At 39.9% G+C, this 25,613-nt stretch overlaps 2 protein-coding genes across 2 annotated transcripts in view; both read left to right on the top strand.

Annotated features, from left to right (window-relative positions):
* Positions 1-10,936, top strand: part of spop (speckle type BTB/POZ protein) — a 130,847-nt gene extending 119,911 nt beyond the window's left edge. Inside the window, exons 9-11 of the mRNA XM_022195490.2 lie at positions 767-889; positions 2,461-2,603; positions 8,158-10,936. Coding sequence (XP_022051182.2) covers positions 767-889; positions 2,461-2,603; positions 8,158-8,302 — 411 coding nt within the window. The 3' untranslated portion in view covers positions 8,303-10,936. The remainder of the gene's footprint in view (positions 1-766; positions 890-2,460; positions 2,604-8,157) is intronic.
* strada (STE20 related adaptor alpha) overlaps positions 1-25,613 on the top strand; it is a 273,305-nt gene that overhangs the window by 224,586 nt on the left and 23,106 nt on the right. The gene's annotated exons all lie outside the window — the stretch shown is intronic.

The raw sequence follows: 25,613 nt of genomic DNA, 5'->3' as shown, positions 1-25,613 counted from the left end.
TGTTTAAATGATGTTGTATACTGTAGATTCTAGTATGTAACATATTGTAGATCATTTATTTTACCTGTTAAAGCTGCATGTGCCGTGCCTTCTTGTGTATGTTATCTGCCTTTCTGCAGCAGGCCACTATAGCAGACTGTAAGCTCAGACCAGCTGGTTTCAGACTCTGCCTCGATTATTTCTCAGTGTGCTTATGTTGCTGTTGAGTGGTCAGAGTTGACACAAACGCACTAAGCTGTTGGTACACCCAGTCTGACCCTGCTAAAACGCCGCTGGTCACCGTGGTGACGATAAAGCACTGTTATAATTGGTTTATTGCTTTGTTCTTCCTCTCAGTGCGGCGAGAAAGGTTCAGGTTACGGTGCCAGGGAGCGATAAAGCCTACTTTGGTGGCTGCAGGCACCGTCAAGGAATGAATGCTCGGGATTAATTTCCAGGAATCAGCTGAAAAGAATTAAATTTATGTACTAGAATGTAGTTTTGCTGAAACGTGTTCAGACTGTTCAGAGGGTTTTTCCTTTCATTATGTGGAGCTTGTTTTGTATCATTGCATGGCTGGCTGTCCCTGTGTGTGTGCTAAACAAGGTGAGTGAGTTTAATTCAGGTAGGTTTTTGGGATATTCACATGAAATGAAAAAAAAAAAGCCACTCTACTGCTGTGCGTACTTCTGAAGGATTGTCAAAGCGTTTGTCTTTTTCTTCTCTCGCCTTTTATTCCGTTAAACCCTGTGTGTATTCTCCTCTCCCGTCCTCTCCACCCATTCAGAATCGTGTGGAGATAAATGACGTGGAGCCAGATGTCTTCAAAGAGATGATGTGCTTCATCTACACAGGCAAGGCCCCCAACCTGGACAAGATGGCTGATGACCTGCTGGCTGCAGCTGACAAGGTACACGGAGAGAGTGTGTGTCTGCACCTGTTACTGTGTACATTCACACACAAGCCGATATGCACGATAATGTACCCACAAATACACCTGAGAAGCACCAAATGCTCCTCAACACAAACTTGTACGGTCACACCCAGGCATACTTTTATAGCAAAACATAAACCAGCCCCACTGTGGGAGGTATGGACATGCTCACACTTACAATGAATTCTTCCGTGTTGTTTGTTCCTCGATGTTTACGGTTTCCTCTCTGTTTGCCTAAAATCGCATCTAATTCATCCTGCCTTGTTCTTGTTTTCAAATTTTGCCACCGATCGAAGAGCTTTACCTGTATTTCTCCATCATATGGCTCTCAGTAGGTGCCTATTGTCATACTCTGACTGAAGCAGCCACAAGGCTAGATTTTTATAATATTTAAATTTCCTGGACGTGTGCAGTGAATGCGCACAGCTCTCTCTTTGAAGACACTTGTATGGATCCTGCTGCTGTTTGATGCTGTATGTATTTAATAAACTCAGAGGAACGATTTCTACAAACAGCTGGAAGCAACAAACTGAACTTCACCTAAGAGTTTTTCAAACCTGGGATTGCATTTATCATCAGTGAATCTGATTAATCTGTTACATTCTGTCTTTGCTGCAACAAAGTTTTATTTATAAGGACTTTTAAGTGTGTAACACATCTGAAATTTTGGTGCAAAGTGAACAAAAAAGGTGTGATTTTGGCAGCAAACTATCCCTTGCTCTCTGTGATGTTTTTGGACCATTATTGGTGCTCAAATGTAGAAAAAAATCTTCTAATCTCTAGAGCTTTGTGCTGCATGCACCTCATATTTTTGCTGCTTTGAAAGTGGTGCAGAAATATTACCGGGTTCGAAGTAGTAAGATTGCAGCTTTTGCAGTAAAGTGATCAAGGAGCTCATTCAGACATGAAGCTGACACGTTCAGATGTCGTCAGCTTTAGTGTGTTTGCAGCAATATGTTCACCAAACAGTTTGAAACATTTCACTGGGTTTAATGTTGCCAGCTTTGAGAGAAATCATTTCCTCACTCTGCCTGCATCCTTCATTTTTGTGTGACGTGCAGAATCACAGTTTTCTGCTTCTCTTGATCCAGTATTTAAATCCTCCTGGCAGAAAACACTGTGCTTTGCTTCCTCATCATATGTTAGATGCGTTTTATGTGTTCTGGAGCGAGTCTTGCTTTGTGTGCCTTCATTTACATGAGTGTTAGTATACAGTGGCAATGGAAAATCCCTTGTCGCCTATGTGTGTGAATATGAGAGCAGGTTGTTGTACCTAGCAATTATGTAATCAAAGTCAGTGGAAATATTTTTTTTAGCTCTTCTGTAATCCCTTATCCCATCCCCATTCCCTCCTCAGTCTGCGTAACTGTCACTTTTCCTTCCCTTCGCCATATTTTTTTCTTATTCAATTTAAGCCTCGTCGCCGGCGCGCTGGAGTAATTCTGTGTTTCCGTATCATTACACAGTGCGGCAACAGTTGTTGGTGGCAGCGCTGTTTAAGTAATTTAGTTTACCTGCTGTTTCTGCTCCCTCTCTGTCGTCGCTAGTATGCTCTGGAGAGGCTGAAGGTGATGTGCGAGGACGCTCTGTGCTCGAGTCTGTCGGTGGAGAACGCCGCAGAGATCCTCATCCTCGCCGACCTTCACAGCGCCGACCAGCTCAAGACGCAGACCGTGGACTTCATCAACTAGTGAGCCTCCGCCGACATCGTCCATCTCCGCAACTACCTCCGCACTTTAGCAAACATTTCGTCACGCGCACACACACACTCATCCATTCGGCTTTTCGTCAAAGGAAGTCATTAATTTTCAGTGGGAGCAATTTTTTGTCTCCCGAGGAAATTTAATTTAATCCCCAAGATCAGACAATTTTGCTGCCATATCATATTGGTCCATTTAGCAATAAACCTCAGCTGCTGATGTTAATCATGTTGCAGGCAGCCTGTTTGGGTAAGATGGGGCCTATTAGCATCAATGACTGCTATTTATGTCCGCGGAGAGGTGATTGATCCGGTCTTTGAATGCTCGCTTGAAACAAAAAGCTTTCTCTCTGTCGCTACCTAAATTGCTCATCACCTTCCCTGTGTTTTCTGAATTCTCTGTCTCGCAGCCAGACCCATTTTCCAGGCCTTTGTTCATTCCGCTGTCCTTTCTTTGCAGCTTTTCTCCATCTCCTGGCCTCATTCCTGCCTGGGCTCCATCTCCCTCCCTCCTGCACTCACCCTCATCTTCCCTCCCTTTATTCCTCCCCCTTCCTCCCGCTCCTGTTCTGTGCTTCAGAGCTCATGTGCGCCTAAAGGTGTTCAGTAATGCAGATTTCGGCCCCTAATCCCAGTCATTAATTGTGGTTATGGGCGTTATGACAGTTTAATTTGCGACAGCGTTGTTGTGGTGGTGGGAAAATTGGCCACAGGGGACTCCTGGCCAGCAAAGCGTTATCAACCCCCCTCCTCCGGACACAATCGACAGCAACAAGAGCAGCAAAACAAAAATCAATTTGGAGGACGAATATCGAAAACAGACGAAACGGAGGACCCAATAATCCTCCCTTCAGTAGCACCTCACCTCAACCCCTCCCCAGACCAGTCTTCACAAGCAGCTTACGGTCATTTAGTGGAGACAATAGGAGTCCTCTTTTTCCTGCTTCTGTCTCATTTATTCATCCTCTCCAGGGATGGGGCAGAGAGTAAAGTCACCCAAACTACCTTTATCCACTTTGTTTATAGGAAAGAGCTCACCCACTTTTTGTTTTTTCGGAACCCAAAATGAATCTGTACGCCAGACGAAATTCATAAAATACATTAATGTAGGTAGTGCAAACGCAACATGAAGCACAAGTTTTGAGGTGATGATATATTGTTTATAAATTGACATATTAGTGTGTCATTGTCAAAGCACAATGTTAAGTCAGGCAAATGAACTCAAACACATCATACTACAAGTTTTTTTTGCTGCTGATAGAAAAAGGAAAACTCACAAAGTTCTCATTTCTTACGGCTAATCTGCAAGAGAAGTCTGAAAGAACATCATTTAGTCCAGCTTAAAGCTTCTTTTCTTTATCTACAGGATAACACAGTACAATGAACAAAAAACAGGAGAAAATGGATGATTTGCTTGCAAAAAAAAGTCCATGCAGCCTCAGACTGCACAAATAATGGATTACTAACCGTGATTGGGATTTTGGCTGTTAACTCCAACAAGTGCAATATTGACATTTAAAATAGTCCACTCAAAGAAAACAGCATTTGTAGATAAAATCAGTTGGTTTCATCTTGTGCAAATCTGACTTTACAGCATCTTAGAGCACTATTTCAAAATCATTTTTGGTCTTGTAGCTGTCTGAGCTGCTGTAATTAAGTGGAAATGTTAGCTTCTATTGTAACCTGTATGTGAGGCATTTAGGGAACATCAGTAAATTGTAATGTCTATTAATAAGCAGAAAATTTGGCATTTTAGGGACAATTTTACTTCCATTTTGAATCAAGGACATGCTCTAAATTCGGGTGAATCTAAATGGTGTTGTATCCTTGTCATATGCATCTGTATTTATTGCTGTAGTATTTTAAGACACTTATAATCTTAGCACTTGTTGTTTCACAGAAAGATATTTAGTCTTATTTATCCTACATTGAGCCACGCAACGTAATTTTGGATGATGATTAAGTTCATCTAAGTCAAATCTTATTTAGGTGAAGAGTTGCACCTTATCAGGAAAATAGCAAAACATGAAAGTAATTGATCAAAATAATGTGATTTTGGCTGTAATTGTGCATCCTTGGTCAGTTGTATCATAAAATTCAGCTATTAAAAGCATGGTGTTGACCAAAATCAGACACTTTGTCAGCCCTGTTTTGCAGTGGCCGCCTGTATCTGAAGCCTCCACTGTGATCTGAGCGACGTCCTGCCCACAGTTGATCATCCCCACCGGACAAACGTGGAGAAAAGTTCTTCTCATGTAAAATATTAGTCTGTGCTGCAGTTTGTTCTTCTAAACTTTAAATCAGCACCACAAAGATCTGTATGATGAATACAAAGCCAGTTCTGAATGTAATCCAAAGCAAAAAACTACCTTAGATGTCTTTGCTAGTATTACAACATGTGGTAAAGGTTCATAAAGGCTTGCAATTTTTAACAGTAAAATGTCCTATTTCCATTTTTTTCAATAATATTTTTAGATTTCTTTGCAGATTTCCTCTCTTACAAAACCACTTCAGTCGCTACCAAGTAATTGATTCTGTCTGAATGGAGTTGTTGGATTGATGTAGTGAAAATTCCTGCATTTTCCCTTTTTATTCCCCATTATCTTGCAGCCTTGCTTCAGATCACCACTGATTGGAGGTCATAGTTTAATTTACTGCCACATCCCTGCTCCACTCGCTCCATCTCCTGTTGCTCTCTGTGGATTTCACTCTTCGTCGCCTCCCTGTTTGTTTATTTGTCACCGCCGCCGTCTTATCCCCGTCCCTCCTCCTTCCTCTCCTGCTGTGGCTGCCCTCCTCCTGCCCTTTCGCTGGCCTGCTGTCTCAGCTTCAGCATACCGGCCATTACAGCAAGCAGGGGTTCGCTTCCTCCACAGAGGACAGAGTCAGAGGTTAGCTGGAGGTCTGGAAACCATATGACCACATACACACACCGCCACATATGTGTTTATTTACACACAGTAAAACCTGAAAAATGTCACTAAAGGCCACACAGCGGTGTGCGTGATAGAGCAGCCCAGAGCCTCGGGGGTGTTGGGAGGGTGAAGACCGCCACAGGGCCTGCTGCTGAAAGCTCACATATGTGGGCAGACGATGACCAACAGTAAACTCACCATCAGTTAATTATCAAACCCGTCCACACACACGCCCACTCACCATGCAGGGAGGTCAGAATATGTCAAAAACAACCAGCCCTGACTCCTAAAAAATTACCTTCTTGAACAACTCAACCACTTTTTCAACTCTGTTTTCAGGGATTTTCAACTGGAGTTTGTTCATTTGTGACAAATACGTTTCAAATCAAATCATCTCTGCCATTTATTTCACTGCTTTAAAGCTGCAAAGTAGCGATCAACTATTAGATTACGTGATGATTAATTTTTTAAAGAGGAAGCATTCCTGTTTCAGCTACTTACATGTGAGTATTGCCCGGTGTCTTTTGTCCTCTATGACAGTCGACTGAATATTTTTGGCTTTGAGGGTGTTCTGTTGGGCTTAGGAAAACACTAATCAACATTTTTAAGCATGTTCTGACAAACAAACTAATTGGAAACAAACTAATTGGTTAATCGATCTTGAGTCCCATTCACAGGTTAAAAATAAAGGAATTACAAATAACGTAATACCAGAACTGAACAAAGACATACAAAAAGATACACAAGCAGCAAGCGATAACACATAGTGAACGTCACAGACAAAAGCTGGGGGACCAAAGGCAAGATACCAAGCAGTAATTCATTAACGTTTGCACATGATTATAATGCAGACATCCCTTTGTCCCTCTATCAGTATTGCACATTTTTATACTAAACTTACTCCTCTGCCACTTTAACACAAGATTCCACTGCATATGTCCCTCCAACATTAATACACATAATTGTATTACACATTTCCCATTGTCACTATTGCACATGATGACATTGCACATTTCCCTTCAACACGATTGCACATATCCCTATCTTCATGACACAGAATTACACTGCGTGTCCCTTTAACATTGTTGCACATATCCCTATCTTTATGACACAGAATTACACTGCGTGTCCCTTTAACATTGTTGCACATACCCCATTATCACTGTTGCTCATGGTCCTTTAACAGCACTACACAGGATTGTTTTGCACATTTCCCTTCGTCACTATTGCACATGTTAACATTGCACATTTCTCTTAATCACTATTTGTACTAACTGGGGATCAGAATCTGTTTATTGCTAAGGAGGTTTTCACATACAAAGAGTGTGATTGTATTTTTTGGTCTGTAACAAGTAGAAAACTTATTAAGTAGTATTTTTTTAAAAGAAGAAGCAAGTGTTTGTCTGCTAAACAGGAAGTGTAGTAGAAGGGCAGGACATCCTGGTAACCCAGAAAATTAAAGAGAAGCTTCAGACATGTTGTGAAACCATCAGAATCGGACTCAGTTTTGTTACCAAAACACAACTTGGTAAGACACCGGATGTCTCTCCAGTGAATCTCCTGTTGCTAACCTGAAAGCCTGTCCTGCTACGTCACAGACTTAGCTCTTGTTGAGAAAATATACTTGTTTCAAAATTAGAAAATGGTCTAGTTATATAGGAACATAAATCATTTTAAGACAGGGTTGTAAAAAGCTAGTACAGTTTAGTTGAAGTTTGTGAGGTTTTCAGCTGCTGTAATTACCAAGAGCAAACAAATGATCATTCAGAAATTCAGCGTCTGCACATGACCAAAACCAGATGGATGAAAATGAAAACTAATCATGTTAGGTGCTGAAAATGAGGAATGTTGAAAGCTCAAGTTACTGTCAGAAAATGTTACATATCATATCTTTCTGGTTTAATTGACGTTTAGTTTTCAGTGGCATCCTAAGCTCACACTTTTATTGTTACAAGGCTCTACAGTGATTTGGAAAATGGTCAGTATACAGACAGAAGCAGTTTCTACAGGTAAGCAATCCAAAACGGCCAAAGACAAAGTTCATGAATGATCATGTATGTCTTTCTGTAAAGAGTATGATATACCTGATGTCTTATTTACCTTTTACTTAACATGAAAAGGCTCATTAAGATCAAGCATCTGTTTTTACAGGGACATCACCGGATAAAACCGTTACATTTTGGCTCACATAAAGCATTTACATAAAGTTGACTATCATAAAAGACATATAAAAGCAGCAAACCTTTACAATTAAGCATTAACTACTAACTACTCTTTGGCATTTTTGTTTGACTTCCAGAAACAAGCTGATGATCAGAGTAGTTTTCCCCCATCGGCCGATTAATCGACTAAAATGACAAAACTGACTCGACAGACTTTTCCTCACATGCCCATATATTTATGATGCTTCAATGTTGCCTTTTATTTGTGTGATGTTATTTATCTCAAAAATGACCCGTGGGGTTAAATATTTAAAAATATAAAGTAAATAACAGCTCGGCCAGCTGGTATGACAAATCCTTAATGTCTCAGAGCTGCACACAGATGGACTCCTGTAATCCCAAACTCTCCACTTTATTTCTGCACTTGTGTCGTTTAGTTTCTAAACTACTTCGTGTTTCCTGTCTCAGTCATGCCGCCGATGTGATGGAGACATCCGGCTGGAAGTCCATGGTGATCTCCCACCCTCACCTGGTGGCCGAGGCCTACCACTCCCTGGCCTCGGCCCAGTGTCCCTTCCTGGGTCCCCCGAGGAAACGCCTGAAACAGTCCTAGAGGTCCGGAGAGACTGTGCTGTCCCGAACCCTGCTGCGTCCTCCTGAACCGGCGACCTCACTGCTCCTCCCTCTCCGTCCTCCTTCTGCTCCCGTAGAGACGCCCGACACCGACGCCCGGGGCTCGGCTAGATGACGCCGGGGGAGCTGAGAACCACAGGACTGGAGCCACAGAGGAGGTTCCACACATCTCTGTAGGTAGGGATTCATTCAAGTCTGGATATTTGTGGGCTGGAAGCCAAAAGCCTCGACAATATCCTCACTCCGAGAGGCAGGCACGTAAAGAACCGATCTTCTGGCTTGAAAAGTCACAGCTGAGTCCCTGTAAATGCTATTTTGTGGCATTTATATTGTCTTGTACAGTGTTAACGCCCAAACTGCGCTTGTGAAAGGACACGTGAAGAGGATCAACCAGCCAGAAAACACAAGACTGTTGTTCCCATTGTTGATGATTTCAATGGTGTTTGTTCAGTGTCATGTTTTTCTAGGGCACAAAACAATTCTCTCAAATGGAAGAAGACAAATCTGAACACGTTTTAATGTTCACTGTGTCTTAAGCAGGCAGACGCTGTGTGGATCTGGCCCCGTTTTAGCCCCGAACTTGAATAATTTTAGAATCAGGATGCATTTCTGCAGTTTGAGTTGCAGTAAAAGTATTTGAATAATCAAAGGAACGATCAACAATCTGCTTCTCAAGATTTCTGGCATGCTGTGTATTTTGGTTGACATGAATGCTGCCAAAGGAACAGCTGTAACCTGTCATGGGCTTGTTTTCATATTACTGGAGTAGTAGTTTACATGTTGTCATATATTTATGATCCGACCGCACAATCTGGATCATCCAGTTGTCTGCAGCTCCACATTTTTTCCAGTTACTTCTTTTTATTTATTTATAGTAGAACTACACATAGTGCTGCTGGCTTACTGTTTTTTTGTCAGCCCAAATCAGCCACAACATTAAAACCAAGTGATGTAAATAGCGTCATCATTTGACACTTGAACCCACTGCAAGAAAAGTGATCACACAATGATCTGAAGCTCTCTGGAGCAGTTTCTCCCTGTTTTCTGCTCACTGTGGTCTCATTTATCGCTGCAGTATCGAGTGTGTGCTTGGTGACAGTCATATTAGCATAAACTCGAAGAAAAAAATAAAATATAGTTGAATTTTAAAAAAATCCTTTATTTTACAAAAATGGAAAAACCTGAAACCAACACGTAAAGCATTTTACGTGTCCACAGGTGTTACCGACACTGGAAAAAATATCCTCTACATACTAAAGACAATATGCTTCTTATATTGATTTTGTTTCCACACTTGTTTCCTGTCTGTTCTGTGTAAACACAACCTGCAGTTGAGCCAAAATAGTTCAGATTTTTTGTCAAGTAACTGTTGGTGACAGCTGAATCACTGATTTCTTTTTGTTTGTTTTTTTACAGCATCTGGTTAGTGCAATTAGTTTATTTTTGGCCATTTTTTAAATGATTTTGACTGTTAGATTTGGTTAATTTTCCCAAAGGAACAGTACGTCACTCATGATTAGCCTGAGGAAAGCTGAAGATCTGATGATATTTCTCTGATTTTAGAGTTTGTAGATGTAAAAATTGGGAAGTTTTTGCAACATTGGTAAAGACACACTACCATTCAAAAGTTTGGGGCAAAAAAAGCAGTTTTTTCAGTGACATTAGCATTAAATTAATCAGAAATGCAGTCTAGACATTGTTAATGTGGTAAATGACTATTCTAGCTGAAAACAGCTGATTTTTAATGGAATATCTCCATAGGAGTACAGAGGAACATTTCCAGCAACCATCCTGTGTTCTAATGCTACATTGTGTTAGCTAATGGTGTTGAAAGGCTAACTGATGATTAGAAAACCCTTTGTGCAGTTATGTTGGCACATGAATAAAAGGGTGAGTTTTCATGGAAAATATGAAATTGCCTGGGTGACCCCAAACTTTTGAACAGCAGTGTAAATGCCGGGTTCAGAGTGGAACATGGAGAACAACCCCAAAAACCAGCTGCTTCCCCGAGAGTTTCTTTTTCTTTCTTTCTTTCTTTCTTTCTTTCTTTCTTTCTTTCTTTCTTTCTTTCTTTCTTTCTTTCTTTCTTTCTTTCTTTCTTTCTTCCTTCCTTTCTTTCCTTCCTTCCTTCCTTCCTTCCTTCCTTCCTTCCTTCCTTCCTTCCTTCCTTCCTTCCTTCCTTCCTTCCTTCCTTCCTTCCTTCCTTCTCTCTCTCTCTTTCTTTCTTTGGGTTCATGCCTCTAGCAGGTCAGAACTGTTTTGGCATTACCAGTGGAAACTCCATAAAATGTTGTGGCTGACTGGTGTATATTTTCTGGTTGTTTGGTTTGTATAAGCTCTGTTTAAAGTGTCATGGGACTAAATTGGCTCAGCTGAGCTCCTATATCATGACTGATTAGTTGATATATGCAATCTGAACAGACAAAATGTCAGAAAATGGGAGTCGGATCATGGGTGTGGCACCATTTAACACAACACTGAACATTGTTGCAAACACAGTGTCTGCCTGGCAAACACACCTCTTTACCTTGGCCTTTTCACCCCAGTGCTTACCCCGCGACTGAAGCAATGTTTTGCCCTCTAAACCTTTAAAATACATATATTTTCAATTTTATCCTGCATGTTCGTGTCTTTTTTGTCCTTGAAATCTTCATTATTTCTCATGATGCAGTTTGGCCACATCTACCAGTGACTGACTCATTAATGCACAGCTTCTAGCAACTTGCTGCCAGATCGCTGTGCCTGAGTAATACATTTCAGTTTCGGACTTAATCCTGTTGTGATCAAAGTTCAATCCCCGTGTGCAGGCGCCGTCCACCTCGTCTGATCACGCCGGCTAGCATCCAGCTGTGTGGCGTGTGGACTCGGTCGCAGGCCTGTTTGACTCGGCCTCTGTAGCGTTGCTTAGAGAACGGCTAGGTTGTAATCACTTCAGAGAGACTTGGACCTTTCTCTTGGAGCGTATTTTAACAGGGATTTCTCTGTGTTGACCAAAGTCGAGGCGCAGCGGGCTTTGAGGAAGCTCATCCCTGAGCCCCGCAAATCACTCCTCATCAAACAGCGAGCCCTGGCCACAGATCTTTGGGGATATTCTGCCATTGTCCTGCTGCTCATCAAACACAGGGAAGGCCATTATTTGTGATACAGGGAGGACGCTGCAGCTGCACGCCAGAGAGCGTGCTAGTGGAGCTGATGATTCAATTAAATCGGTTATGTTTGCAGAACAGCATCAGTATATGCCGGTAGCACTGTAAGTGACAGGAGAGTGACAAGATTCTTCTTGAGCATTTATTTATAGGGTGAGTTTTCTGCCTTTATTAGAGCAGAGAGGTGACACTAAACGAGAAAATAGAGAGACCTGAACCAGTCGGCTAGAAATTAATCTGGAACTCTGAAAGTCATGTTGTCGCTTGTAATATATTATCTGTCAATAAGGGAAATAATATCTCAGCCCCACATTTAGCACGCTTTTTGTATTGCACACCATGTGTAAACCAACAGATACACTGTAAAACTGTAGTTAAATGGAATTTTTTTATTTCACAGATTTCTTTTCAATATTTTGAGAATGCATAAGTAAAATTACATAATATACACAGTGAATATAAATGTCTCAAGTAAAATACAATTTTTAAAAAATGTCTGCAAATAACCATGAAATTTTAGTTTTCTTTAAAGAAAATGTAAAGTTTGACATAAAGAATGTTAAAATGCAATTGCAGATGTGCTATAATTTCACAAATAATATTTGACAGATTAAAATATTATGTTCAAGTTAAATAAAGCAATTAGTGTCAGTAAATTAGGTTCTGTAATTTTACACAGATTTGTTTGTTCAATGAGAGTTTTGTTGTTGAATTTTAAAAGTATGGTGTAACTGTTCCATATTAACAGTGCTTACAGATGTCACACACTGAAGAAAACACATTCTTTCTACCTTTTTGTTGTGAAGACATCTGTAATTAAATAACAGTCTAGAGTTGGATGATATTATTACAACTGTTCAACAATATCTCAAATTTAATGAACAAATCTATGTGAATGTACAGTATCTATACATTTTTTGTCAATTGTCGCTAACTGTATCTAATTTTAGAAATATATTTACAGTATTGAACTGGAATAGAACAATTTCATCTCATAAATAAAAGACAATATTTGTAAAATTTTGCTAAACATATGAACAAATTTGATGTCTTGATGTAATTTTCTCAAAAATAAGGACATTTTATTCTTGTCCACAGTTAAATGTGTAAATTTAGTCTACTTTTGTAATTGTATTGACATTTTTTGTGTATTTCAGAAATACCGTGGAATAAAAAGGAAAAATTCAGTAAAATTGCAGATTTTTTTACAGCGATGAATGAACCTGCACACACAGTATTTTTTATTTGACTCTATCATCAAGCCAACTTGCTCTGCCCTCAAGGTTTCAGTTTAGTTCTGCTTAGATTTGTGTATATTTTCAGTGTGTTGTGTGTTCATGAGCTGACAGATGGTTCAAAGTCAGTTGTCCAAAATGACAGACGATACAGTTGCAATCTGTAGTTTGTCACATTGTAGTGACTGAAATCAGTAACACTCAAATATTTAAAATATTTGCATATTTACGGATGTTGATATACACTATATCGCAACAGTGGACCACACAGTTATGTAAAATTATTATATGGAAAAAAATGTTCATATAAAATACATGATACGAGTAATTTTCACCCAGTTTTTCAGGTTGAAACCATGCGAACCCCACTTCTGGCGATACCTGATTTCAGATAAAACTTTACTATCTTGTGAGGTGTCACTCAGAATAAAAAACGGCTAAATGAAATAACAGGAAGTGCTTTGCTTGTAAGATAATAGTGCTGCTGTACATTCCAAAAGATGTAAACAAGTACACTAACATAAAATTTGCCTAAAAAAGTAATACTGGGGATTATTGTGAGGTTGTCAAGTGTCACATATGATAACAAGGAAAGCACTCAAAGAGCGCAGTACTCCACCAAGTCTGCTCAGTCGTTGTGTGACTTCCGACGGATAAGTCTTGATAAGAAAGCAGCGGTCAGTTTGTAGTAGGATCATAATCATATGATCGTTCACTTGTTGTCATAGTTACAGTGATGCTATCTCACAATGATGCAGAAATCTTTAACAAATCCTTGGATCTAGACTACAAGCCGCATCACTGCCAAAATCCAATCACTTGGTCTTTGTATCATTTCTGACCTTCCCTGAAAGTTTATTTCAAATCCCTGAGTCCATTTTTGAGTAATGTCGTGCACAGACAGACAGACAGACATATGTCAATTGTCACATCACTCCGCCGCATTCCTTGGCAGAGTAACAAAACATTACACGTGAAATTGGATTATTGCACCAGAAAGATGAAATGTTGCACATTACAGCGACATTGTGCATCAAATCAGAATGAAGATTGGATAGTTTACTCTCCATAAAGCCCGGTGACCCTCGCAACAAGCCTCCCAGCCACTATTTGTGAGTTTGAGGATCTTTGCCGTAAAGGTCAAAGAGTGTGCTTGCGACTGTGTGAACATGGCAGGCATATGGTTCTCTCTGAGTGGGCATGCATGTCAGCACGCTGCTTTTTTGGGAATGTCCCTGAGATAGGAAGAGGCTTTGTTAACTGGAGCCGGGCCTGTCAGTGTGACCTTCTTCATGTGAGCTGGAGTTTGAGGCATCAGGGTGTGATTTTTTTTTTTTTCTCGGAGCTTTGATAGTCAGCTTGGGTAGCAGCTTGCAGCCAACCTTCTGTGTCTTTGTAGAGATGTGTGTGTGTGTGTGTGTGTGTGTGTGTGTGTGTGTGTGTGTGTGTGTGTGTGTGTGTGTGTGTGTGTGTGTGTGTGTGTCTCCATTGGCCTTAGATGAGACAGTCAGGGGGAGATAGATGGAGTGATGCATGTGGAGAGGCGTACTCAGTTGTTATGCATGCTGTATGAGTCTGTCACTCCCTCCCTCCTCCCCAGCTCCCCCATCATTCACTCCTCCTTTTATGGGAGAAGGGAGAGTGAGGCGTGGCAGGTCAATGCTGCGAAAGTCTGTGACAAGCTCTGCATCTGTGTCGGCCCGCCGTCGCTAAAGAGGAGGAAGAGCCGTGCAGAGATTGATGCCTGCTGGTGCGTTCGGCCCGGACAGGAGGAAGGACAGCGGGGAGGAGAGGGGGACGACGTGGGAGTCGAGGGAAGGGTCACGACGAGGGCTGAATGATGTGTGCAATTTAACCCAAACACGTCACGCTACAACTTGTTTTATTGTGTGATGGAAAATTTTTTACGACTAAACCACAAGAAGTCTGACGGGCAGGGCATGATTTACTCGGTTTAAGGGCTCTGAAATACACAAAGGTTTTTTTCTCAACTTTATTTAAAAGAGTTTGTTGACATGCAGGCTCCACATCTGCACAGAAAAAAGAACGAGAGAAAAACCCCCCAAAAAGGAGGATTTGGTTGTAAAGGTCAATTACATATTCATTGCTATGACGATTTTGGCTTTAAACACAATCAACTTTGATATTGATGTTTAAAATGTTCTACTTATATAGACCCTTTATTTGTTTACAAACATTGTGACGTTTTTTGTGGGCGGGGCTTATGCTGGAGGCAAACGCGGAGCGAGAAGTCAAGCAGGACTGGGAGTATTTAGTTTGCGCTGGGAGTTTGCGCTGCAAATTCGAGCATTTTTAACCCGTTAAACTTAAGTGTACCGCCGGCGGTACACCTACTAATTTGCATAGGAATTTAAAGAATGTCCGAAGGCTGCAAACGCGATTATACAAACACTATACGCCGATGGAAAGCTTAGATTCTCATGAATCCGCCGGTATAAACCACTTTCAGATGTGATTACCACAGCGGGTAATATAAACACATTTGTCCGACAAACAACAAATATCCATCCATCCTTTCTCTGTACACGGCTTCAACGTACTTAGCGCGACTCACATTTCCAGGTTCATTATTACACACAGATGAAAATATTCCACAAAAACGGCCATAATCCAACCTTGGACATCCAGACAACACAAGCCAGTAAACTATTTTGTCCAAAACATGTCTTGAAGTCGGTATATAATCCATGAATCGGTCGTTTTCAAGGAAATGCACCTCGCGATGCGCGTCCAATATTCCCTGTATTTCTCGTCATATTTAACGGGTTATTGTTTTTGATTGTATTTTTTTCTGTGTCTTGTTGTGTCCTTGTTCTTATGGTGTGTGTATTTGGACACAGTGTCTGGAATAAAGCTGAATTGAATTGAATTGAATATTTTTTTTACAAATAGAATATCAGCAATTTTTTTGAACTGAAAATGGCTGGAATTGACTGCAGCTGATCGTATCTGTCCAGTCTTTTCGCCTCAGTGCATTTAACCACAACTGTCTTCGTTCCCTCTGAGCACGAGTGTTCGGTGGAATCCTATAAAACTTTAATTTGCGTTCGCCAATGTCATTCCTCCTATTCTGGCATCCAAAAACACAGTAGGACGACATTTTAGAAAAGTTGATAGAGCCTAGTCCCTCAGTCTTTCGCCTTTCTGTCCGGCCGCGGGCTTCCTCTTTTGCCTCCAGCTAAAGCTGTGACGTCATTCGTGACGTGGATCATTAAAGGGTCTATATAAGCAGCCCATGTAGCTAAAATCAACTTGGCTAAATCTGATCTTAAAAAAAATATTTTACTCCTTTTTTAAGCAAATTTTGGTCATTTTTAGCACCTAAATGTGCGGAGACTAGAAGCTTCCCTGTGCACAGCTAACTAGCTAGCATCTACAGTAGCCTGCATATGAGGCGTTTAGGGAGCATCTGTGATTTTTGTTTCCGGCCATCAGCGGATGCCCATCAAGGACGGTATTTTAGCTACAATTTTATTTATATTTTGCTCTGAATTCAGGTGCAGCTTATTCTACATTAGCAGGAATGTTGCACAGTATGGAAGTAAAAGTGCAATAAAAATATTCTGGCCCTAAAATGAGTAAATAATTGTGATAAATAGGTTAATCATGGTCTTAGTATTGACCAAAATTATCCTGATTATCACTTTAGGTATAATTGTGCAGCCCTGGTAAATTCTATAGAATTTCTTTGGCTATAGAACGGATGGTGTCGACCAAAAACAGTCCGACTACATTTAAGAAGCTGTGCAGTTAATTACTTGTTTACAGTACTTGCAATACTGTTCAGTCAAATATGATGCTCACTGTTTAATCCTGGAACTAGACTTTTCAGTAATATACTATATTTATGTGGTGTTGTCACTGTAAACACCACTAACTGTAGCTGTTGTAAATTATATTTTATTTTTTGGAATGTATAAACTGTAATTCCCACACAGAAACAATATCAAATAAATAAGTGCCTTTTATCTTTATCATCAAAATGTTTGTTCAGTTGTGAAAAATGATCTGTCATTAAGGGAAATAATAAATCAGCCCTAGATTTAGGGTACTTTTATAATGCACGCCCTATATCTTAACCAACAGATACACTGTAAAACTGTCATTTTTATACACTGTGAATACATGTCTAATGTAAAATAATATTAAAATCTGTGACTGTAAATAAACATAAAATTTTTCATTTTTTGGATTTTTGGCTCCAAAGAGGCGTCAGATTTGACAGTTTTTAACCAAATTTTGGCAACACCCTTCACTAATGTTAGAATTTTGCAGCATTTTTTTTTTTTTTTTTTTTTACAGTATTTTGCATTCATTTTTACCATAGGGGGTCTTGTATAATTAATCATTATCAGTGTTGGGCAAGCTACTTGGAAACTATAATGAGCTAAGCTACCAGCTACTCCGTGTTAAATCACGCTTTACTACACTAAAGCTATGACCCACAGAAATGTAGCAAGCTAAGCTACAGCAAGATGGCCAAAGTAGCTTAATACATTCAAGTTACTTTTTTTCTTACCAAAAAATTTCAGGGACTAATGAAGTCAGTCAAACAGAGACAAGAAAATGCTGAATTGTTTATTATTAAACCATCATTTTTGTTCTCAGTGCTCCAAACTTAGTAAGTTGATACACTGAGGAATATGTGGAGCTATATTTAAAATGAATCAACCTTTTTACATTAGAAATCATTGTTTTGATTTTCTTTTTAGTTTATATTGCAGACATAATGTATCTGATAATTAAGTTGCAGTAGCTTATATTAACACGCCACTTACATTGGAGGGTATAATAGGTTACATTTGATATCATTTCCATATAAAGTAAGCAATATTATAGTAAGACAATATTATACATAATTTGGGTATTAAATCAAGTTTTATTTCTTAACTCTAATATCTATGTAAAATCATTCAATGCTTTGCCAAAGTGCTGTATCCACTACTACTTAACTCAATTTTGGTCTTGAGTGTAAGATTAAGATATTTCATCATTTATGCCATCACTTTTGTTACCCTTTCTGTTATTTTTTTCAGCCATTTGCTCATTAGTATTAACAGTAATACTGAAGAAGACAGATTTTGGTTTTACTGTTACCTCGTTTTCTCCCATACCTCTTCCCTCCTATATGTATCAGTTTAATTATTTAATCCCCCAATTTATACATATTCACACACTGCCACCACAACCTTACGCTTAATTTAATTAATTTACTGCCACGCGAATTTTAGATGTTGAAAACTAGCTCGTTTGTGTGTGCATCTTGTACTGCGGTTGACATGTGGTGGTTAGCTAACTGCTGCTGGTTGTGCATATTCGGTAGTCACCTGTATATGGGTTCTTAGATTTGTATTTGACGTCTTTGAAGTTGACAGAAACTTCGCCTTGGGCTGGCACAGTAGGCATCTGAAAACAACTTTTCTCCATTTTTTCACAAAAACTCATATAGCTATTTAGGTAGGGCCACGGTGACTCTGACTCCTTTGGTTGCTTCAGCGAACTGAAGCGAGCGTCTGTGAGTGTGGATCCAGTGAATTGCAGGAAGGGATTGTTAAATGACGACATCAACAGTTTCTCCGCTTCTATTGGTCGACACAGACATGTCGGCGTTTGGAGAGGATGTCACTGTCCGATCCTTAAAAGTGTGAGATGAGACTGCAGCAGAGCAGAAAGCTCCGCTTCAAGCAGTTCAACATTCATCATTTTTAATGTAGCTTTTTGCGTTCGCTACCGCGCTACATGACCAAAAGATTAGCTAAGCTGTTGAAGCGTTTTTTGATTTTGTAAACAACGACGCTATCACGTTGTTACAGAAAAATGTAGTTAAACTACTAACGATGCTATTTGTAGTGACGTTACTGCCCAACACTGATCATTATTAATAATATGTGCATGCATTCATTTACCCTGACACAATCAGAACATGAACTATTGAATCGCTGCCATTAATGAAGTTAATTACAGCTTAGAACCTGCTTATAAATTAGCTCAGAAGGTGGAATCCAGTCACCATGTGGAGTCACTGAACCAACGCTGCCAGCTGAAACGTTATTATTAAGCGTATTATAACCTTTGTGGGGAGATATTTGACCGTATATCCCTCATGATATCCCAAGTAATCCACTCAGATAGTATCATCTGTGACAGGCGAGGGGAGCTCAGGCCTTGGGGCAGAGAAATGGAAGGATGAAGTGACAGGGGTAATGGATGGATGGAGGGATGAAGAGTGATCGGGTGTCATACAGGTGGGATAGGGCCAGACAGATGGTGAATGAAGGCGCGATGGAGGATGGATGGCCAGAGCACCTCAGACATTGACAGCGTTGAGAGATTTGTCTTCTTCGCACGCCATTTGTCTTGTTTCTGCTTCTCGGCTGCGTCTTAAAGAGAGTTAAAGCTCATAAAGCTATTTATTCTGCGGCAACAGGAGCAGTGGTGCTGGGTTTGAAGTGAACCTGCTCGGGAATGCTGCCGTTTTAGTAGAATCCTCCACTCTGAGAGGATCTTCTCAAGGATTAGAGGACGGGGCGCAAACAAACAAACTGCAATCCGCAATGAACTGTTGGCTAATAGCAGTGGATGTAGAAATTAGAGTTAAAAAAAACAAGAAGAAGAAGCAGACATGGGAGTTGAGTCACACACGGACACAATTACACATATATATATGAGCTGCTAATTGCTTTGTGTGCTCCAATCCGTCGTGTGAATGTGCCGGTGCAATATTGCAGTGCTGTGGGTGTTTGCCCGGCTCATAACCGCAGACCAATGTGGCGGAGACAAGCTCATATATTAAGATAACCCCGAAACGGAATGGAATTGTATTTCCCCGGCGGTTCAAACGACTTCTGTGGTTGTAAACTGATAGTGGATGAGATTTGGCTTTAATGAAGCAAGACTTATTGTGCACAGTGCAACAGAGGAAGGTGCACGGGTGTATATGTTTCATTATTCGAGGGTGCGTCTGAATGTGCATGTGTGTGTCCATTTTTTCCCTTAACAAGCAGCGCTGTCATCTACGGCCTCATGTTTGCTCGCGCTCTCACGCCGAGTGTTATTGTATCTCTATTTTTCTTGCTTTGAGGTGAGAGTGTGTGTCTGAGGGCTGTGATTTATTTTACTCGAAATAATCAAGTGAAAGGTTTTTATTTTGTACTCGTCCCCGGTGTAATCTTTCTCAAGGTTGTGTGTGTGTTTGTGTGTGTGTGTGTGTATATGCGTGCACCGGCTATGAGAGTGTCATCTTCATCTGTTTATTAGAATGTTCCCTACTGGCCTGGCTGTAATGAGACCTGTGGAGTCGAGGAGTGATGGAGCTGAATTCATCAGGACAACACAGAGGCAGCAGAAAGCACCGAGGCCACGGCACACACATCTCCTTGGCTAATAATCAACTAGCAGAGGTCTCCTAATTTTTGTCAAAACCTAATTATTGCTGGATAAAGCTGCCTTCATTCCGCTGGATCTGTTTCTGATCACTGATTTCCGCCTGGTTCAAACAGACGCCGTGGATTTTGAAGTGAGAGCCGATGGAGCTAAAATCTTGCCGGTAATTGGCCTCACATAATTTCCCTGCAAAATATCCCCCTCTAAAGCTACCTCGTGTGTTTTAGCAATGGTTGAAATTCCATCTGGAATTATTAGCTCAGTTACTAAGTAGCAGGGGAAATATTTTACTACCCATCTCCCTCCGGAGTATTAATCCTGTCAAAATAGGGCCGAGGATCTGCAGCATAATGGAAGGAGAGATGAATGAAGAATAAATGGGGGCCTGAGTAGAGTAGAGGCTTTAATGTCTCAGAGGCACCATTTGGTTTTCACACAGTAAATGTGGAGAAAAAAATGGAGTCATTGACAGCAAACAGAAGAAATACAGACACGTCTGCAGCAGATCTGAGAGGCAGAGAGGAGCTGTGAGCTAAATGCTATCAGCCTGTTGACACGCTCTCAGTGTTTACATTGTGAAGGTAAGTAGCATGTTCACAAGCTGAGATTAGTGCATTAGCATGCTAACGTTTGCAACTGTAATTAATTATCTTGCATCAAAGTTTTCAGATAAATTGAATGTAACAAATGTATGTTTTAAAGGGACTTAGGGGCTTTGCATTAATTACATAATTAAGTTGAATAAATATATGAAATGAAGCAACACCATTGACAGGATAAGTCAAAACTTCAGAGTAGCAAAATGGGACAAGAACAGAAAAGTGGTTAACGATACGTGATGTGATGAGCTTGAGAACCAAAGTACTTTACATGTCTTGTTGGTGGCACTAGACAAGAAAAATCAGGGCTGCTACAGTTCATGTTGTGTAAAAATTCTTGCCAAATTTTAAAAAAAAACTAAAATGTTTGCCTGTTTTCTGAAGATTATAAATGTGTCCCAAAAAAGTGTCATTCGTCCAATCTGAAACCAAAAAAACGCAAACTGAATGGATAATTTTTGGCATCCTCTGTTAAAAAAAAATGTAAAAAAAATATACATAGAAATAGTGAAAATTCATCAATAGCATAATTGACCATGTCTTGTCAATTGTTGATGTCATTTTCAGCCCAAAGACATTCACTGGACCTATGAAACCATATTATAAATCATTGGTCATAGGAATGAATAATTTTAGCTTTAAATGTCTACATCATGTGTCTAGTTTGAATTAAACTGGAGACTTATTCAGAAAAATGGTCGATCTTATGATTGACTAAAAATAACTTCCATAGTTTGCGATTGCTGTAATTCTATATGACTTTAAAATAAATGTTCTGGAGATGCTCATACGACCAGAGAAAACTGTAATCACATGTTTTAAATCCAGAGCCTCACATGATAAGCTTTACCCTAAGGATGAAGTTATAAAGAGTCTTTACAAAATCAAATCACAGAAAAGGTCAAGTTTGAAATTCACACTTCTCTCCTTTCACAGTAATACAGTAAAATGTGATGGACCTTGTAGGAAATAAAAACAAAGACACTGTTGTCATCAAGTGTTATAAATATTGAAACTATGTTTTTGATATGATTAAAAGCTAGGTAAATGAAATAAATCCATTGTTCTTGATGATGTAGTTCTTCTGTGACATTAGTATTAGCAACCAAGTCAGCCCAGGTAAATCTAAAGATTTGTCAGTAAAGCTAAGTTATGAAGTGGATGATGTGACTTTCACAGTAAGTGTTAAAATGTTCAATACTTTAGAGCGACATTCTATAAAGAGATTATTTGAAGGCAAAGTGATAAATAGACACAAGTCAGGGTTGGCAGTTCTCTCTTTGTTCTTTACATAATTGCAGTTATAGAAATATAGAACTTTTAAAAAATGGTTTTTTGAAAATGACCAGAAGAATTGGTCCTCTGTTGATGGTCAAGTAGGCATTTATGTGTCTGTGTAAGACAGTTTGGCCTTAGTAAGATATTATATTCAGGGTGTAATGATGGATTTTAGCTATTTCTATGCACATTTTTACATTTTAAAATAAAACACAATGAAAAAAATATTATAATTCTTACAAAATGATTAAACAAGCTTCTGTTGTCATTCCAAATAGTCCTAGTAGTCTTTATGATGGTCTGAGAGCATTTTTATACTCTAAACAGCAGCTGTAGTAGTTCTCTACTCAGCTGCATGTTGTGGCTTAAACCATCACTAGGAGAGAGTAGGAAATGTTTATTTTTTTATATTTCAGAAAACCTAATTGATCATAACCAGCCATCTTCCCTTGTTCATGTCATCTCCAGCCAAACTCTTCATTTAATAATACATAGATGATGAATTTTAACATTTAATGTCCCTGTTTGCCAGTTTATCCCAACACTAACTCACACTAAGCTGATACCTTTATGTCTCAATGTATGAGAACATACGTTTGGATAAAATAACACACACAAAAAAGAACTTTTCCAGAATAATGCAATCAGTTCATCACCACCACCGCTGCCAGCTACATATAGTCTGGACTCCAGTGTAGAAGCAGCTCTGATGGAGTACCAACAGAACGTGTAGATTAGAGGCAGGGTTTTTTGGCAGGACGCTTGTTTTGGATTGTATTAGAGTTGTGAAGGTGTGTCTGATGATAACCTGAAAAAAAAAAAGGCGCACAAAAGAAATATCCAGCCAAGTGATAGAGGCGCTGTTCAGATAAATATTTGCCCTGGAATTGCTTTGCTCGGCATGAAAGAAAAATGGTGTGTGAAGAGTTAAAAGAAGAGTGTTCGGGTAAACACAGGAGAGTAAAACCAACCTTTTCAATGAGATACTGTGAGAGGCAGGATGAGGAAGAGAGCACTGAAGGACATGAGTGGAGAAGGGGAAACACTGAGGCCCATTTGTTACCTGTGTGGGTAAATGAGAGCCTCTCTTAGCCTCGTTAAACATGATGCACTGCCTCGGCCATTGGCACGCTGCTGATTAAAATCTGCCCTCCGGAGTTCGCTAGTTGAAGCTGCTCTCAAAGCCATTGGGCAGAAAGGTCACGCCTGGGCGACCCCCTGCAGCCAGGCCTTATTTATTTAGCCTTTTAGCATCGTCGGCCGCTGGGACGCAGCGAGCAGCCAAGATCTTCATCCACAACGACGCACCGTCAGCTTCCAGCACATGATCCTCCTGCTGAAGGATCAATACTGCACCAGAGCTCTGGTTTAAGTTCTCAAACGGATTGTGTTTGATGTGATTCTGCAGATGTAAACATGTTTGATACAAAAAGGAATATTATACTTGTGGTGTTTTTAGCTCTTGAGCCAGCTGGAGCTCTATTCTCTGACCCCGGGCAGGTATGGTTGGTAAGTCTGAGAGCTGTGAAAACAGTGAAAAAAAACCCCAAAAACCATCAACGGCTGACAGTAAAATGGCGATCTGGGTTGACGTGATGTGAACTCAAGATTTGGTGAGTCCAACACAAATGTCTACAGGGTCTGCAAATGTGTCCACCCAAAAATCTGAGAGTCATTTGCTCCACATGTAGCTGAACAACTCATGCAAAGTCTGAAATATCTGAAGCTGCACTATCAATAGTTGCCGACTGTATGTCTCAAAGTATGTCCAAGTCTTTCTGTTTGTTTCTGTAGTTTTTTATTTTGATACAGACTAAATGAGGGGGTTAGAAGGAGAGTGGTCTAACCCACAAAAAACTGAGTTTTATATCATTTCTGTGATATTTTATGGTCTAAAATATAATGGCAAAGTGGTCCCACCCACAACCAAATATAGTGTTACAAATATCAGTCCATTCTTGAAAACACAAAACTTTAAACCCATTTTTCTCAAAAACTACAGAAAATCGGTTAGACCACTCTGCTTCCAAACCCTTCAAATGTATGAAATATCTCAGCAACTACTGCAAGTCAGTTTTAGACATAAAGCTTTATTGGAGTCCTCCATTACTAAACTCACATTATTTGTTTTCTTAAATGCTGCGAATATGAAATGCACTATACATTGTGCTGGATGAAATTTCTTACATAGTCCAGGATGACCTTTGCTGCTGAAACTGAAATGTCAGGTAAAAATATAAATCTTTAAAAATATATATATAAATTATATTCAAAATTACAAGCATTCTCAAGGAAACCCGGTTCAAGTCAACGACCATCTAAAGCCTAAAACCTGCCGACTGATCTGAAAGACATGTTATCTTTAAAAATATTTATCAAAATGACACATTTATCTGAGCCAGAAAGTGAAAAAACATTAGAAAGCAAATCTAAGTTTAAAATTGTGCTATTTCATTTTTCAAAATCATTCCACAAAAGACAATTCAGAGTTCTCTCAACTTCCAGTCATGGTTGTTCTGTTCCCATAGAGGTGCAGGACTTTAAATTACAGTGAACAATGAGCCCACAATGAGTAAAAATGTGCCCCCTATAGGGTTACTCTATTGCATATCTCTGTATTCCACACAAATAAGAACAAGAATAGCACTAACAGAGTGCAGGATTCTGCCAAGGCTGCTCAGCCATTGTATGATTTCCTACAGCTGAAATCTTGAAAAAAAACTGTGGCAGAAATCACGGCACCACAGAATTTGTACCATTTAATATAGATGTACCCACAAACAGAATGGCCTTGTGCTGAGAACAGGCGTGTGTTATGCATGTGTACGTTACGTACAGATACCAAATCACATGACCTAGAAATATGTAGCGGGCAGCAGGAATTGGTGAGACTCAGAAACACCACCAGAAATTAATCAGTTGTTATCTTTCAGGACACATGACACCCGATAAGTCCGCAACGGTCGATTTGCAGTAGGATTGCAATCATGTGATCATCAGCAGGCAGCTTACGTTGAGTTCACTTGTTGTCATAGTTACAGTGACACTGTGCTGCTATCTCACAATAATACAGAAATCTTTACCAAATCAATGGGTCCAGACTTCACTGCCAAAATATAATCACTTGGTCTTTTTGTCATTTCTGACCTTCCCTGAAAATTTCATCCAAATCCATTGGTCTGTTTTTGAGTAACATTGCTAACAGACAGACAAACGCACGCTGATTGTCGCATAACTTGGCCATTCCTCGACCTGACTCTACTATTTAAAATAAAAGTAAGCAAAGTATTCCCCAACAGTTTGAGGGTGCCTCTGCTGTCCAACATCAAGTCCAAACTGAGTTTTTCTGAGCATTTCTTGTGGGTTTAGGTGTATGGTCTGTTTGTCATTGTCATAAAGGAGTCTTAGTTACTTGACTGAGACTCAACTTCTCAACCAAGAAGACAGTAAGAAGGTAAAGCTTGTCGTGCTCTGTTGTTGTCGTCTCAGCTCACCAGACCTGGCTCAAGGCTGGAGCGTGACTTTATCCATCTATCTAGATTGCTATTTCATGCCATACATGGATCACTGCGTGGGAGCTGTGGCCTCTCAGCAACGACATGGACAGAACTGTGTGTGCTGCAGACAGA

This window comes from Acanthochromis polyacanthus, chromosome 21 (assembly GCF_021347895.1).
Source record: "Acanthochromis polyacanthus isolate Apoly-LR-REF ecotype Palm Island chromosome 21, KAUST_Apoly_ChrSc, whole genome shotgun sequence".
Lineage (NCBI taxonomy): Eukaryota > Metazoa > Chordata > Actinopteri > Pomacentridae > Acanthochromis > Acanthochromis polyacanthus.
The sequence above is the reverse complement of the archived record's forward strand: the minus strand, read 5'-3'. Positions and strand labels throughout refer to the sequence as shown.